At 51.8% G+C, this 13390-nt stretch overlaps 1 protein-coding gene across 1 annotated transcript in view; it reads right to left on the reverse strand.

Annotated features, from left to right (window-relative positions):
• Positions 1–13390, reverse strand: part of SARDH (sarcosine dehydrogenase) — a 101198-nt gene that overhangs the window by 37729 nt on the left and 50079 nt on the right. Inside the window, exon 17 of the mRNA XM_084650274.1 lies at positions 9315–9408. Within this exon, the coding sequence (XP_084506400.1) occupies positions 9315–9408 (94 nt within the window). The remainder of the gene's footprint in view (positions 1–9314; positions 9409–13390) is intronic.

The following is a 13390-nucleotide window of genomic DNA, read 5'->3' on the forward strand; positions in this document are numbered from 1 at the left end:
GAGTTCGGACCAGGGTCTGGGACTGGCCCTCGAGAAAGCTCTGTCTCCCACACAGATGAGTGTTTAACGTTCTATTGGGCCAGGGCAGCAGAGCTGTTGACCATGGTCCTCCTCCCTCAACACGGTTTTCACTGTGGTAGAAGGGAGCCAGAATCGAAGCTGCGAGCCCACAGAGGAAGGCACCCCAGCTGCTGTGGTGAGAGACAAGGAAGGCACCACTAAGAGAAGCGGGAGGAAAGAGTGACTGTCAGGGAAGAAAGAATGGGAGCCAACAAGAGGCAGGATGTGCTGGGAGGAGGGAAAGGAGGCAAATATTGAAATCCTGCCTCTGTGGAGACGGGTGCCTCATCGCTTCTGAATGCTTGTGGTTCAGCCGCTTCAGATGAAATAGCAACCGAGGCACACAGAGAGCTGTGTGAATACATAAGGGGCTGTCGACAGGAACAGTTAGTTTGCTGGGGTAAGCTGGGGTATAAATCTATCCCGCACTAGCCTGTCGCGCACTCAGTGTCCACGTGGAACCTTGCTGCCGTGCAGATCAAAGCGCACGATGGAATGTTTAGTGCATGCACCGGTGGGGGCCACACAGACACTGGGTGTGCAGCAGACTAGTGATGGGCAGATTGCCAGGAACTACGTGCTCATGTAGGCAAGCCCTAAGACAAGACAACTCGCCAACAGGAAAGATGAAGCACCACTGAAGGAGAAAGCCCATGAGCGAAACAAAGCTGGGGAGGCCAGGAAAGGAGATGCTTTGAGAGGAAATCTGATGGAGGAGGGAGAGGTACAAAGGCATGGTGAGGCCTTTCCGAGAGTGGGAACATTGTATGGGCAGGTAGGTCTAGCACTCATAACATGGAAATAAACCATCACTAGAGATGTCCTGCTAAAGAAGAGAGACCAAGACCCACATTGGGGGTTGAGGGAGCATTTTCCAGCCCATATACAGGAACAGTTTGTTCCTGTGACCCCAAACAACAACAGGCTCTGGGAACTCATCCCTAACACCATCAAACCAGCAAGACAAAGCGAGGCCTTGTGAGAACAAAGAGATGAAGCCAAAACGCAGCATCAAATGCATAAGAATTTAAAATAAATAAATAAAATAATGCACTGGTCAGAAGGCTACTCACGACCAAATCAGAGAGCTATCTAGCCGCCACGAGCTATGCCTTTGTAACTTCTGCCTCATCGGCTGCAATGACCTCTGGCTGAGAATGCCATACCTGGTCCCCAAGTCGGCAGCTATTCTGCTCACAAACACATCATCCCAATACACCAGCTGCCCCATAGACACAGAGCCTGGCTCGCTGTACTCATTTTCAAAGCCTTGAATAGCACTGGTCCATGCTACCCCACAGCCGGCCTGGCCTTCCACAACAGTGACCTCCCACAGCAGCATCACTGTGTTGGAAAAAGAAACCTATAGACAAACAGGGGAAGACACACATCTGCTGAAGAGAGAACTTTCACAAGAGCTGGGCCATGTATGTGGAACTCTCTGCACCCTTTGCTGTACTTGGAACTAGATGAAAGCTTCCATCTTCGACAGCTTCCCAGCAATAACCCTCTCAAATACATCAGCCCCTTCACGCTCTAAAAACAAATCCCAACAATAAGTTTAGATTGCTCCTTAGATATGAATGTGCAATGTTGGATGGACAGATGGACGGATGACTTTTCAACACATTGAAGTTATTCCAGAATATGGTAGGTTGTGAATTTAAAGTGGAGTAGCTAATCAGGAATAACTCCATATGTGGACATGCTTATTCCAAAATAAGAGTGCCTTTTACTGGCTTAGTTTACTCCATTTCCACTATTCAGGAATCATTGCTCTGGAACAGTTGTGTTCTTGAATAGTTATTCCACAATAATGCCATGTGTAGACAAGCCCAAAACCATGAATTTTTTCAAGAAATGAGAGCACAACTAATATCTTTCTGCCCCATTCTGACAAGGCCAAAGAAACCAACATGTTTTAAGGCAATTAAATCCCTTCACTGGGGCTGTGTGCAAGTCACGCAATGTAATAAATACCCCACATCAAGTCCCGACATCGATACTGGGCGTGGGGCTGCGCACGTCCCACTGTGATGGTTTCATTGAATACAAAGGAAACTCATGGTGTCTCATGAAATCTGTTCATTACTGTGCTCTAGGGTGTAATTGCGTCAGTTGTTACACATCACATTGTTCTATGTCCCTAGGACCGGGTCAGCTCTTGTGTGTCTGCAAGTCTTTAGGAGGCAGTGGAACCAGGCCAGAGTGATGGATTTTTCTTCGTCATCCAAAGGGACATGTATTATGTTTCCTCAGACATACAGGAGCTTAGCCTTGGGTATTAGCATTAAGAATTACCATTCGCGCATTTCACATGCATAGCCAATCTCTTTAAATGTAAGGTCTTAGCAAATTCAAGACTGTCTGCACTTGTACAGAAAGCTTAAAGTTGTCAGGCTTCTCCTGTGATCAAATACACTGACTTCTCAGGGACCCCAGCCCTGAAATTTTAAAGGGAGAACATGACCTATTTTACATCTACTCAGTCACAGATTTTGAAAAGGGGGCTCCCATGTTGAGTGAATCTCTTTATCGCCAGCAGTAGTCCCTAGGCCGAAAGAGGACTCTTTTGTTCCTTTGACATAACTGTGGAAACACAAGTCAACATGCCCACATGAGGACTTATCACATCGGACAACTCCCAGCGTCTTCCCAGAGCTCAGTCCAAGCATTGCTAAGGAACAGCTGTGTGGGCTGGAAAGGGATGCTGGGTATTGGCATGCAAATGAGAATACTGAGCACTGTGGAAAAGCATGCTGGGTATTAGCATGCAAATGAGAACACCGAGCCACCCACTTTGCTCCTAGAACTTTTCTTTCCAGCAGAGCCAGAACAGAGGCCTTTGACATACACACGAGCGTCACTCCCTGTACATTGGAGGAACCACGTTCTACCATGGCAGAGGTGTCATGGCGCTAAAGTGGTGCAAGGAATACTAGTTATCATCATTAACAACAGTCCTGTATACTGTCCTGTAAATGCACACTGCACCTTAGGGACATAGGATAAGACATAGACAAGAGTCAACTTAGGGCCAGGTTCTACCACCCTGACTCACGATAAGTAACTCACTACTCTTACTTTACCATGGAGCAAGGTGCTACTCAACATGAGCTAGGGTGGCAGTATCCGGCCCTGACAACCTACAGTAGACAAGCAAACTCCAGACAAGACAGTTCAGAGAAGGAAGGGCCAGGAAAGACTACTAATGAGAAAGGAGGAAGCAAGGATTTCTGGAAGGGGCTGGTTTTCAGAAGGAGCTAAGAGAGGACGCTTGAAGTGGGAGACAGCTCCAAGCACAGAAGGAAACTGAGAGTGCTGAAAGGTGATGAAGGGAACCATAAGGAAAGAGGACAGGGATGGGGAGAGAGCCGAGAGCAAGGAGGGAGATACATGCGGCAGGCAGCAGAATGGTGCGGGTGGGAGGGGTTGCTAGATTCCTCTAGTGAGGTGACAGCATCCTTGGCTCTGCTGTTTGCATTGCACCTTTTGCCGTCAGTTATGGGCACAGGAGCCCATTTTCACTCTTAATTTAGAAACAAGCGAGAGTTACAGGCAGTGAGTGCAGCTGTGTGTGAAGGCCCGCAGATGGGCACAGCCACCTCAAGCGTGCAGGGGGCCAGCCACGAAGACCTACCTATATCTGTCTACAGGTGTGGATGTGTGTCTCTCTCTCAAACAGACTGATAGCCACCTCCACGTGTAGACTGATATAGGGAGGTCTTCTTGGCTGGCTTCCTACACTCTTGGGGTTGCTATTTCTGTGCCAGTGTGCAGTTCTTCACTGAATACGTAATGGGTGGGGTGTGTGTCACTCACTCACACACACACACATTCTATACAGCGTATATATACATAGGAATGAATCACTTAGGGCCAGATTCAGATGTTCCTCTTCACATAGTCCCTTCCTTCCCAGGCAAGCCCGTTTCATGTCAATACAGAACAAGGTACTACATCCGAAGTCTGTCCCTTTTTGGGGGGCGGTTGGGGACACTGGAACACTGCATATATGTACACACATGCACAATGCTCATGTGCGTCTGGCCAGGCCATTTGCTCATCCGGCAGCTCTAGCTGGGATTCAGGGCTCCCCACAAGTCCCTAGAGCGTGCAACAGTTCCCAGCTCCCACCCAAGCTTCAGTGCAGGTGAACAAGACAAACTGCAAACTTAGGCTCTGAGAATGACTCTTCCTGCCAGGCTTCAGGGTCATCCAGCAGGCCATGGCCAGAGGAGCTGAAAGGAGGGATGGGGGCGGGCTGCCAGTGGGACGGCGTGGGGAGGATGGGGAAGAGAAACGTCCAAAAGCAACACACACAGCTGCCATCCCTCAAGAACATTTTAATGCTCCCTTTACATCTGGTCGTCTCTTAGATGCAAAGCACACTCCCCCGCTTCCCTCCCCCACACACCTGCATTCCGTCCAGAACCGGAAACCAAAGCCAAGCTGCAGAAAAAACAAATCACATCCGAAGGCCTCGGTTCCAGAGCAGATCGGCTCAGCTGCCCCAGCGTCCAGGTTCATAGATCCCAAGGCCAGAAGGGACCATTGTGATCACCTAGTGTGACCTCCTGTAGAACACGGGCCAGAGAACTTCCCAAAAATAATTCCTGGAGCAGGGCTTTCCCAAACACATCCTATGTTGGTTTAAAAAGAGTCAGTGATGGAGAATCCACCACGACCCTTGGTAAATTGTTCCAGTGATTAATTACTCTCACCATTAAAAATGCACACCTTGTTTCCAGTCGGAATTGGTCTAGCTTCAACCTCCAGCCACTGGATCATGTTAGATCTTTCTCTCCCAGCCTGAAGAGCCCATTTTCACATCTTTGTTCCCCCTCTAAGTTCTTATAGACTGTGATCAAGTCTCTCCTTAATCCCCTCTCACCTGTGTCTCAGGGAGCCATCCAGATGCCATAAGGACTAAAAAGTGACTGGGTCTTAGAGATGGAGAGGCATGGGAATCTGGGAGGCAGTGACCATGAGTTGGTTGAGTTCAGGATCCTGACACAGGGAAGAAAGGTAAGCAGCAGAATACGGACCCTGGACTTCAGGAAAGCAGACTTCGACTCCCTCAGGGAACGGATGGGTAGGGTCCCCTGGGGGACTAACATGAAGGGGAAGGAGTCCAGGAGAGCTGGCTGTATTTCAAGGAATCCCTGTTGAGGTTACAGGGACAAACCATCCCGATGAGTCAAAAGAATAGTAAATATGGCAGGGGACCAGCTTGGCTTAACGGTGAAATCCTAGCAGATCTTAAACATAAAAAAGAATCCGATGAAGTGAGCTGTGGCTCACGAAAGCTCATGCTCAAATAAATTGGTTAGTCTCTAAGGTGCCACAAGTCCTCCTTTTCTTTTTGCGAATACAGACTAACACGGCTGTTACTCTGAAACCTGTCATAAAAAAGAAGCTTACAAGAAGTGGAAGGTTGGACATATGACCAGGGAAGAGTATAAAAATATTGCTCGGGCATGTAGGAATGAAATCAGGAGGGCTAAATCGCACCTGGAGCTGCAGCTAGCAAGAGATGTCAAGAGTAACAAGAAGGGTTTCTTCAGGTATGTTGGCAACAAGAAGAAAGCCAAGGAAAACGTGGGCCCCTGACTGAATGAGGGAGGCAACCTAGTGACAGAGGATGTGGAAAAAGCTAATGTACTCAATGCTTTTTTTGCCTCTGTCTTCACTAACAAGGTAGGCTCCCAGACTGCTGCGCTGGGCATCACAGCATGGGGAGTAGATGGCCAGCCCTCTGTGGAGAAAGAGGTGGTTAGGGACTATTTAGAAAAGCTGGATGTGCACAAGTCCATGGGGCCGGACGAGTTGCATCCGAGAGTGCTAAAGGAATTGGCGGCTGTGATTGCAGAGCCATTGGCCATTATCTTTGAAAACTCGTGGCGAACGGGGGGAGTTCCAGATGACTGGAAAAAGGCTAATGTAGTGCCAATCTTTAAAAAAGGGAAGAAAGAGGATCCTGGAAACTACAGGCCAGTCAGACTCACCTCAGTCCCCGGAAAAATCATGGAGCAGGTCCTCAAGGAATCAATCCTGAAGCACTTACATGAGAGGAAAGTGATCAGAAACAGTCAGCATGGATTCATCAAGGGAAGGTCATACCTGACTAATCTAATCGCCTTCTATGATGAAATTACTGGTTCTGTGGATGAAGAGAAAGCAGTGGATGTATTGTTTCTTGACTTTAGCAAAGCTTTGACACGGTCTCCCACAGTATTCTTGTCAGCAAGTTAAAGGAGTACGGGCTGGATGAATGCACTATAAGGTGAGTAGAAAGCTGGCTAGATCGTCGGGCTCAACGAGTAGTGATCAATGGCTCCATGTCTAGTTGGCAGCCAGTGTCAAGTGGAGTGCCCCAGGGGTCGGTCCTGGGGCCGGTTTTGTTCAATATCTTCATAAATGATCTGGAGGATGATGTGGATTGCACTCTCAGCAAATTTGCGGATGATACTAAACTAGGAGGAGTGGTAGATATGCTGGAGGGCAGGGATAGGATACAGAGGGACCTAGACAAATTGGAGGATTGGGCCAAAAGAAATCTGATGAGGTTCAATAAGGATAAGTGCAGGGTCCTGCACTTAGGACGGAAGAACCCAATGCACAGCTGCAGACTAGGGACCGAATGGCTAGGCAGCAGTTCTGCGGAAAAGGACCTAGGGGTGACAGTGGATGAGAAGCTGGATATGAGTCAGCAGTGTGCCCTTGTTGCCAAGAAGGCCAATGACATTTTGGGATGTATAAGTAGGGGCATAGCGAGCAGATCGAGGGACGTGATCGTTCCCCTCTATTCGACATTGGTGAGGCCTCATCTGGAGTACTGTGTCCAGTTTTGGGTCCCACACTACAAGAAGGATGTGGATAAATTGGAGAGAGTCCAGCGAAGGGCAACAAAGATGATTAGGGGTCTGGAACACATGAGTTATGAGGAGAGGCTGAGGGAGCTGGGATTGTTTAGCCTGCAGAAGAGAAGAATGAGGGGGGATTTGATAGCTGCTTTCAACTACCTGAGAGGTGGTTCCAGAGAGGATGGATCTAGACTATTCTCAGTGGTAGAAGAGGACAGGACAAGGAGTAATAGTCTCAAGTTGCAGTGGGGGAGGTTTAGGTTGGATATTAGGAAAAACTTTTTCACTAGGAGGGTGGTGAAACGCTGGAATGCGTTACCTAGGGAGGTGGTAGAATCTCCTTCCTTAGAAGTTTTTAAGGTCAGGCTTGACAAAGCCCTGGCTGGGATGATTTAATTGGGGATTGGTCCTGCTTTGAGCAGGGGGTTGGACTAGATCACCTCTTGAGGTCCCTTCCAACCCTGATATTCTATGATTAATGGTCTTCAAACTCCCTTTATCTTGTTACTGCGGGAGACTGTGGTTCCCCGTATTAAAGAAAAAGGGCTCTCGAGATTGGCCCTCCTGCTTTTCGATATCAGTACCCCAGGGCAGGAAGTAGCAGAGCCCAAGAGCTCAGTCTTCACTCCATTCCCAGTGCAATAGCCCAGAATTCCATCCCCCTTTGCTATCAAATGTCCCCCATGCTGCCCGGAAAGGGCGTGGTGCCACCCAAGCCAAAGCCAGCTGGGTCAGCCGCGTCGGAAAGTCGTCACCCTCTGACGAGGCAGCACCCTGGTGAAATGAGCTAGTTCAGGTCAACATCACTACCAATGCTGCCATGCCACCCCCACCCTCTCCCCCACATGCTGAGCAGCTTCAGCAGAGGCCAAGGACTAGTGGGCCATGAAGACAGGATTTCCTTCTCCCACCTCCCACGGCAGGGCAGAGGCATGTGGCTGGGGCAGCGTGTACATGTCTCTGGCTGGGCTCTGTAGGTGCTGGGGGTCGGGGCACTTCTGCGGCCCCCGGACTGTCAATCTCGCACCTTCAGCAGGAAACACATTGACATGCACTCTCATTTTGTTTCCTCCGATCAGACTCTTTGGGGAGCAGTCTCTTCCCTTGATGTTTTAAACCAGGAAATGCACAGGGGCCGGCTGGACCTGGGATTGGCCCCAGGTACATGGGAATGAAGGACACACAGAGAATTGCATGATAAAGGAAATTTCAGCCTTCTTGAAAAATGTGGCAATGATCCCACATCACAGGCAAGTCCTCAGCAAGGCTGCCCGATGGGGGAGTGTCAGAAGGTCACGCCACATGAATGTTTGGGGAAGAGATGTCTGCAGAGATGCCAAGGAGCTGGGGATGGCAGGATTTTCACACACACAGCTCTTCCCTGCTGCTGTCTTCTTCTCTTTCCCATCCCTTGTTGGCCACTGACCCCCATGCATCACTCAGCTCAGTTGAACCTGTCCAGAGTACAACCTGAAGAGACACCTTCCCTCTGCCGCCCTGCAAGGGGTAATGCTTCTTCTAGCAGGAGACAGAGAGCATGGCCTCGGTCAGAGAGCAGGCTAGAGCAGTCTTAGCCCTGTTCCTGGCCCCGTCCCTCCGGAGCACTGAAAGTCCCATAGGTGAGGCAGGATGGCATCTGACTGATCATCTCTGTCAGGGGCAGGTTTGGTTCCATTCAGAGGCTGCTGGGGCAGCTGCTTCAGGCCAGAATTGAGGGCTGCCAGTGCCTAGAGAGTGTTATCTTGCATGGCGTGGGTGGAACTACGTGGTGGGAGGAATCCCACTGCAGGACAGGCCTGCCAGCCAGAGGAAGCAGAAGCCCAGAGCACTCCAGGAGCCCATCATGAGGGCATGCTGTCTCCATTTGCCCATATGTAACAGCACGTGGCAGGCAGGGTGGATTAGTAGAATTTAAGGCCAGACGGAACTACCAAATCACCTAGCCCCCGCTTGCTAGTGGTGTAGAACTCTATATCCTGGCCCAGGCGACACTAGAGATCTCACACCTTCACCTCCCAACATCCTGATCCCCATCTTAGCTTCCTCCCCCTTACACACATGTACCACACACCTGGTTCCCGGGGCTGCTGGTCTGGGAGTCCCGGCTTCCCAGACCTGCACTGAGGTGGGTATACGCCTGCACTAATGTGGGGGTGGGAGTTACTTCGAGCATCAGCCTTTGTTTGTACAGCATCCTGATCTAGGAGGTCCTGCTCATGGGGCTGGGGCCGTGCGAGAGGCTCAGCCAATCAAAATGCTTTGTTGCCTTCACGTGAAAGTCTCTAGACACACACGGGAGTGCCACCCAAGCAAAAACTCTTGGGGCAGAACCTTCCTCATGCAAAGCGGTGGAAGGAGGAAGTGTTAGCCTAGGGCTTGGGCTCCTACCGTGCATCCTGCTGCCTTCACCAGCTTGTGGGAGGAGAAGGGGAAGGCCTCGTTGCTGAGATCGGTGTCGAGAACCTCCTGAAGGACCATACGGCTGCAGGGAAAGAGCAGAAAATCCTGGTGAGAAGGATGCTACAACTAGGGGCCAGCAAGTCACTAGCTCACGCACTACACCCACCGTGCAAGCTCACATGGAAAGTTCTGCTTCTGGCATGGCCTGAAAGGGCAGCTGGCTGTCTGCTTGGGAAGGACAATCTGCCCTATTTCTCCCCCGGCCTTCTTCTCACCTCTGTTCTGTAGCCCTCTCTAGGTTCTGTGGGAAAGGCACACCGCTGACGGCGTAGGGCTGCTATTTACAGCCAGTGTCTTATTGCTTATGACCTGCTCCTTCTCCTCATCACAACTCCAAGGGGACCAGAAAAATGAAACCCACTAATATCCTTTTCACTCATGCTCCATGGTGGTGTGTATGCTGGGAGAGAGCTCAGTGTCAGTGAGCGTAAGTAGAAAATGCATATTTCTATATCCTTGTGGTCAGGGCATGGGGCTAGGATGCAGAGGAGCTAGGTTCTACTCTGGCTTCCACCACAGACTCCTTTAGTGACCTTGGGTCAGTCACGTAGTCTCTCTGTGCCTCAGTTCCTGCTCTGTACAATGGGGACAATAGCACTGCCCTGGCTCACAGGGGTGTTGCAAGGATAAATTCAATGACTTTGGTGAGTTGTTCAGATACTGCAGTGATAGGGGCCAGATAAGGACTTAGGGAGATGGAAAAGTTTATTAGAGAAGGGGTCTGGGGTTCAAGTCTCCTGGGGTTCTATTCTCAGCTCTGACACTGACTCGCTGTGTGACCACAGGCCTGTCACTTCACCTCGCTGCTTACCCATCCCTACAATGGTTCCCTGTCTCATAGCGGCGGGGTAACTTGTGAGACATACCCAACCAGGCTCTGAGATCCCGGGATGAAAGATGCCAGACAGGGGCAAAGTACTGCTAATGCCTGAGGCAGTTTCCCAGTGCGCGTCCCTCCCTAAACAGATTCCCTCCGTGCTCCCGCACAGCTGCAGCTTTGGAATCCAAGGCCCCCCAGCCTCCCTTGCTGTCCTTTGGGCTGCAGAGGTGCCAACGATTGCCAGGAGCTGAAATTCCTCCCAGTCTGTGGCTTTTCTCTGCCCAGACTGTGGCTGTGAAGAGGCCTGCCAGTAAGTGACTCCCCGTGAGTACCGCTCTCCATGGCCAGGGAGCCCCATGTGTTGCGACAGCCCCTGGGACACAAGCATCCACTTCCCTCTCCTTTACGTAACTCTCCCTGGGGGAGCCCTGGGATGAGCTTGCTTTTGCCCAGTAAATGCAGCATCGTCTTGAGCTAGGCAGGCTCCTCGTCGCACCCTGTCAGGCTGATGCACCGACAGCGCTTGACCCGGGCGCCAGGAGCTGATATTTAAACAAGGCTTCCACCAATCCCATCCCAGCTCCACGGAGGGCTGCAGGGAAAAGAAAGAGCTTCTCCTCCTCCAGGCTGTCACAACCCACCCCACCCTCACCTCAGAGGAACATGTGCTCCAGGAGAGGGAGGACAGGGGCCGGAGAGCACTGACTGACACCAAAAGCTAACTCAACCCATATCTCTGCCCGCATCATGATGGCACTCCTCCAACCCCAAGGGCTAATTTATTAACTGAGACTGGTTACAAGATGTCCTACTGGCGAGGTCAGTCCGTAGAATACTCTCCCCACCAGTCCGTAGACCCATTGCATGGGAATTTTAGAAGCAAGCTTGGCAATGTGCCAGAGGGGACAAATCTTGTCTCAGCAGCTGGGTAGTCTGGATAAAATCGAATTATCCACACTAGGTTCAGGTCAGAGGGGCCCATTAGACCATCTAGTCTGACCTCCTGCACAACACAGGCCAGGGGATTTCACCAGCGATTCCTACGCCAGGCCCATAGGTCTTGCCCTTCTCCTTCTCCAGGATGGCTTTGGCAGGGGGAGGCGACTCATGCTCAGATCTGAACTTAGTGCCATTAAGACTGGGCACTGCTTCCCCGTTTCTCACCTCCTCCCCCACAGGCCTGGAGGGTTCAGCGATGAAAGCCGAGCTCAACCCAAAGCGGTGAGGGCGTTTCATTTCTGTTTGAAACATGCAGCCCAGCAGAAGATCCCCATGAGGGTCCCGGGCCTACAAACACTTCCTAGGGCGTGTGGTGCTCGCTGGCACAAGTGAGCCCCTGGAGGCTACTGGCAGCGCAAGCAGCTGATAGGGACCCACAGCGGTTGGACTGCCCCTATCATATCATTTCTGCTGGAGGGAAGTGGGGGGAGGAAGGGGCATGACCTCGAAGATATTCTCATAATCCGAGGCTTGGCTACAGAACAGCTCTTCCCAGCACGGCACTGGCCACACCACTGAACTCTGCAGAGAGGAATAAACGCACTCCCAGCATTGTGGAGGCTTTTCCTTCATTATCCTCTCCTCACTGCCTTTCACTTTCAGGAGCCCCGGTGGCTGGGTACGTGTCAGCCACTTCCAAGCCTTGAACTGGTTTCTAATGAGCGTTGGCTTGTCACATATGACAGAGACAAATGTAAGGGCGGCTGTGACTTGCCGCTGTCTAATGCATATTTACAGCCCCGCCCATGCTCTTCAGGGCCTGCCGCTGTCTCCCCGGCTCCCGTCACCCCTCTGGGCTGTGTTACACTAAAACCTGCCTTCCTGGCACGATAAATAGGTCAGCCACTCCGGAATGGGGAGCCAAAACTACTTGTGGGTCAATAAATACATACAATTGTCCAGATTCTGATCCCAACGGGTAGGTCTACAGAGGGATAAAAGACCCGCAGCATGGCCGTGGGCGGCCCGGGTCAGCTGACTCAGGCTTGCGAGGCTCAGGCTGCAGGGCTAAAAATTGAGGCCATTCAGGCTTGCGCTCCAGGCCAAGCTCTGGGACCCTCCCCAAACGCAGGGACCCAGAGCTCAGGCTCCAGCCCCAGCCTGGAGGTCTGCACAGCTATATTTCAGTCTGGAGCTGTGCTGGACCGAGTCACGTGACCTCGGCCAGCGGTGGGTTTTTTATCCCTGTGTAGACATACTCAATGACCTGAGCAAACGTGCAGAGGGGAGCCAAAGGAGTTCCTCCCAGGGCACATCGATGCTTACGGCAGCGTGTAGCATACGGGCACTGCACGCCCAGCGAGTGTGGGTATCAACGGCAGTGTAGACAGTGAGGCATGGCTCAGGTGCGTAGTGTGTCCTACACGCCAGAACCTCCCGAGTATGAACCCTACATGGCTCTCCACAGGCCCAAGTGGTGCCCCTCATGTCTACACAGTTATTTTTAGCAGCATAGCGTCCCGCTGCCTCAACCTTTCACCACAGCGTGAAGCTTCACGCCGCAGCGACGAGGGTGGACGCAGCCCTGCCTTTCCCAGTGGCACATAACGACACATGTAGGGCCTGTACCCGACACGCCGCCGTAAGTGTAGACGTTTGCACCAACGTCGCTGGGAACAGACTGGCCCTTGATTTCAATGCCAGTAAAACAGCCGGGGCCCCGAACGCCTGCGAATGAGGGCAAGGAAAAACTCCCGCGTCCTCCACTCAGGAGGGCCCGGGGTGTGGCAGCAGTGGCACTGGGTGTAATTAACAGAGCCCAGCTAACGACGCCAAATCAGCCGGGCTCCCCGGCCCATGGTTCACTGTGGGACCTCCCTCCTGCAGGCTGCTCTGGGGAAGGAGGCTGATTCTCACAGACCGCATTTCAGGAACGGGGCAGTGGGCACACGTCTGTATTCCTGTTCCTGGAAGGGGGGACGCTAGATAGAGGTGTCCTATTGCCCTGTTAAACAAGAGGGGGTGGGGATGTGGTGCAGCTACAAATGAGAGCGGCTCAGTCCGGAGCAGACTCCCTGGGAGTAGGGGAGCCCCCCACACAGAGCCCTCACTCAGTAGGAAGCAGTTTGTGTGGCTCACCTCAGGCGCTGGACACAGCATGCTAGGAAATGGGGCACTGAGCACTCTGCCGGAGCTAGCCCTGGCGACTGACAGGCCAGAGAGCACTGGTGAGGCGTAGCTTGGA

This window comes from Lepidochelys olivacea (genome assembly GCF_965140295.1).
Source record: "Lepidochelys olivacea isolate rLepOli2 genome assembly, chromosome: 16".
Taxonomy (NCBI): domain Eukaryota; kingdom Metazoa; phylum Chordata; order Testudines; family Cheloniidae; genus Lepidochelys; species Lepidochelys olivacea.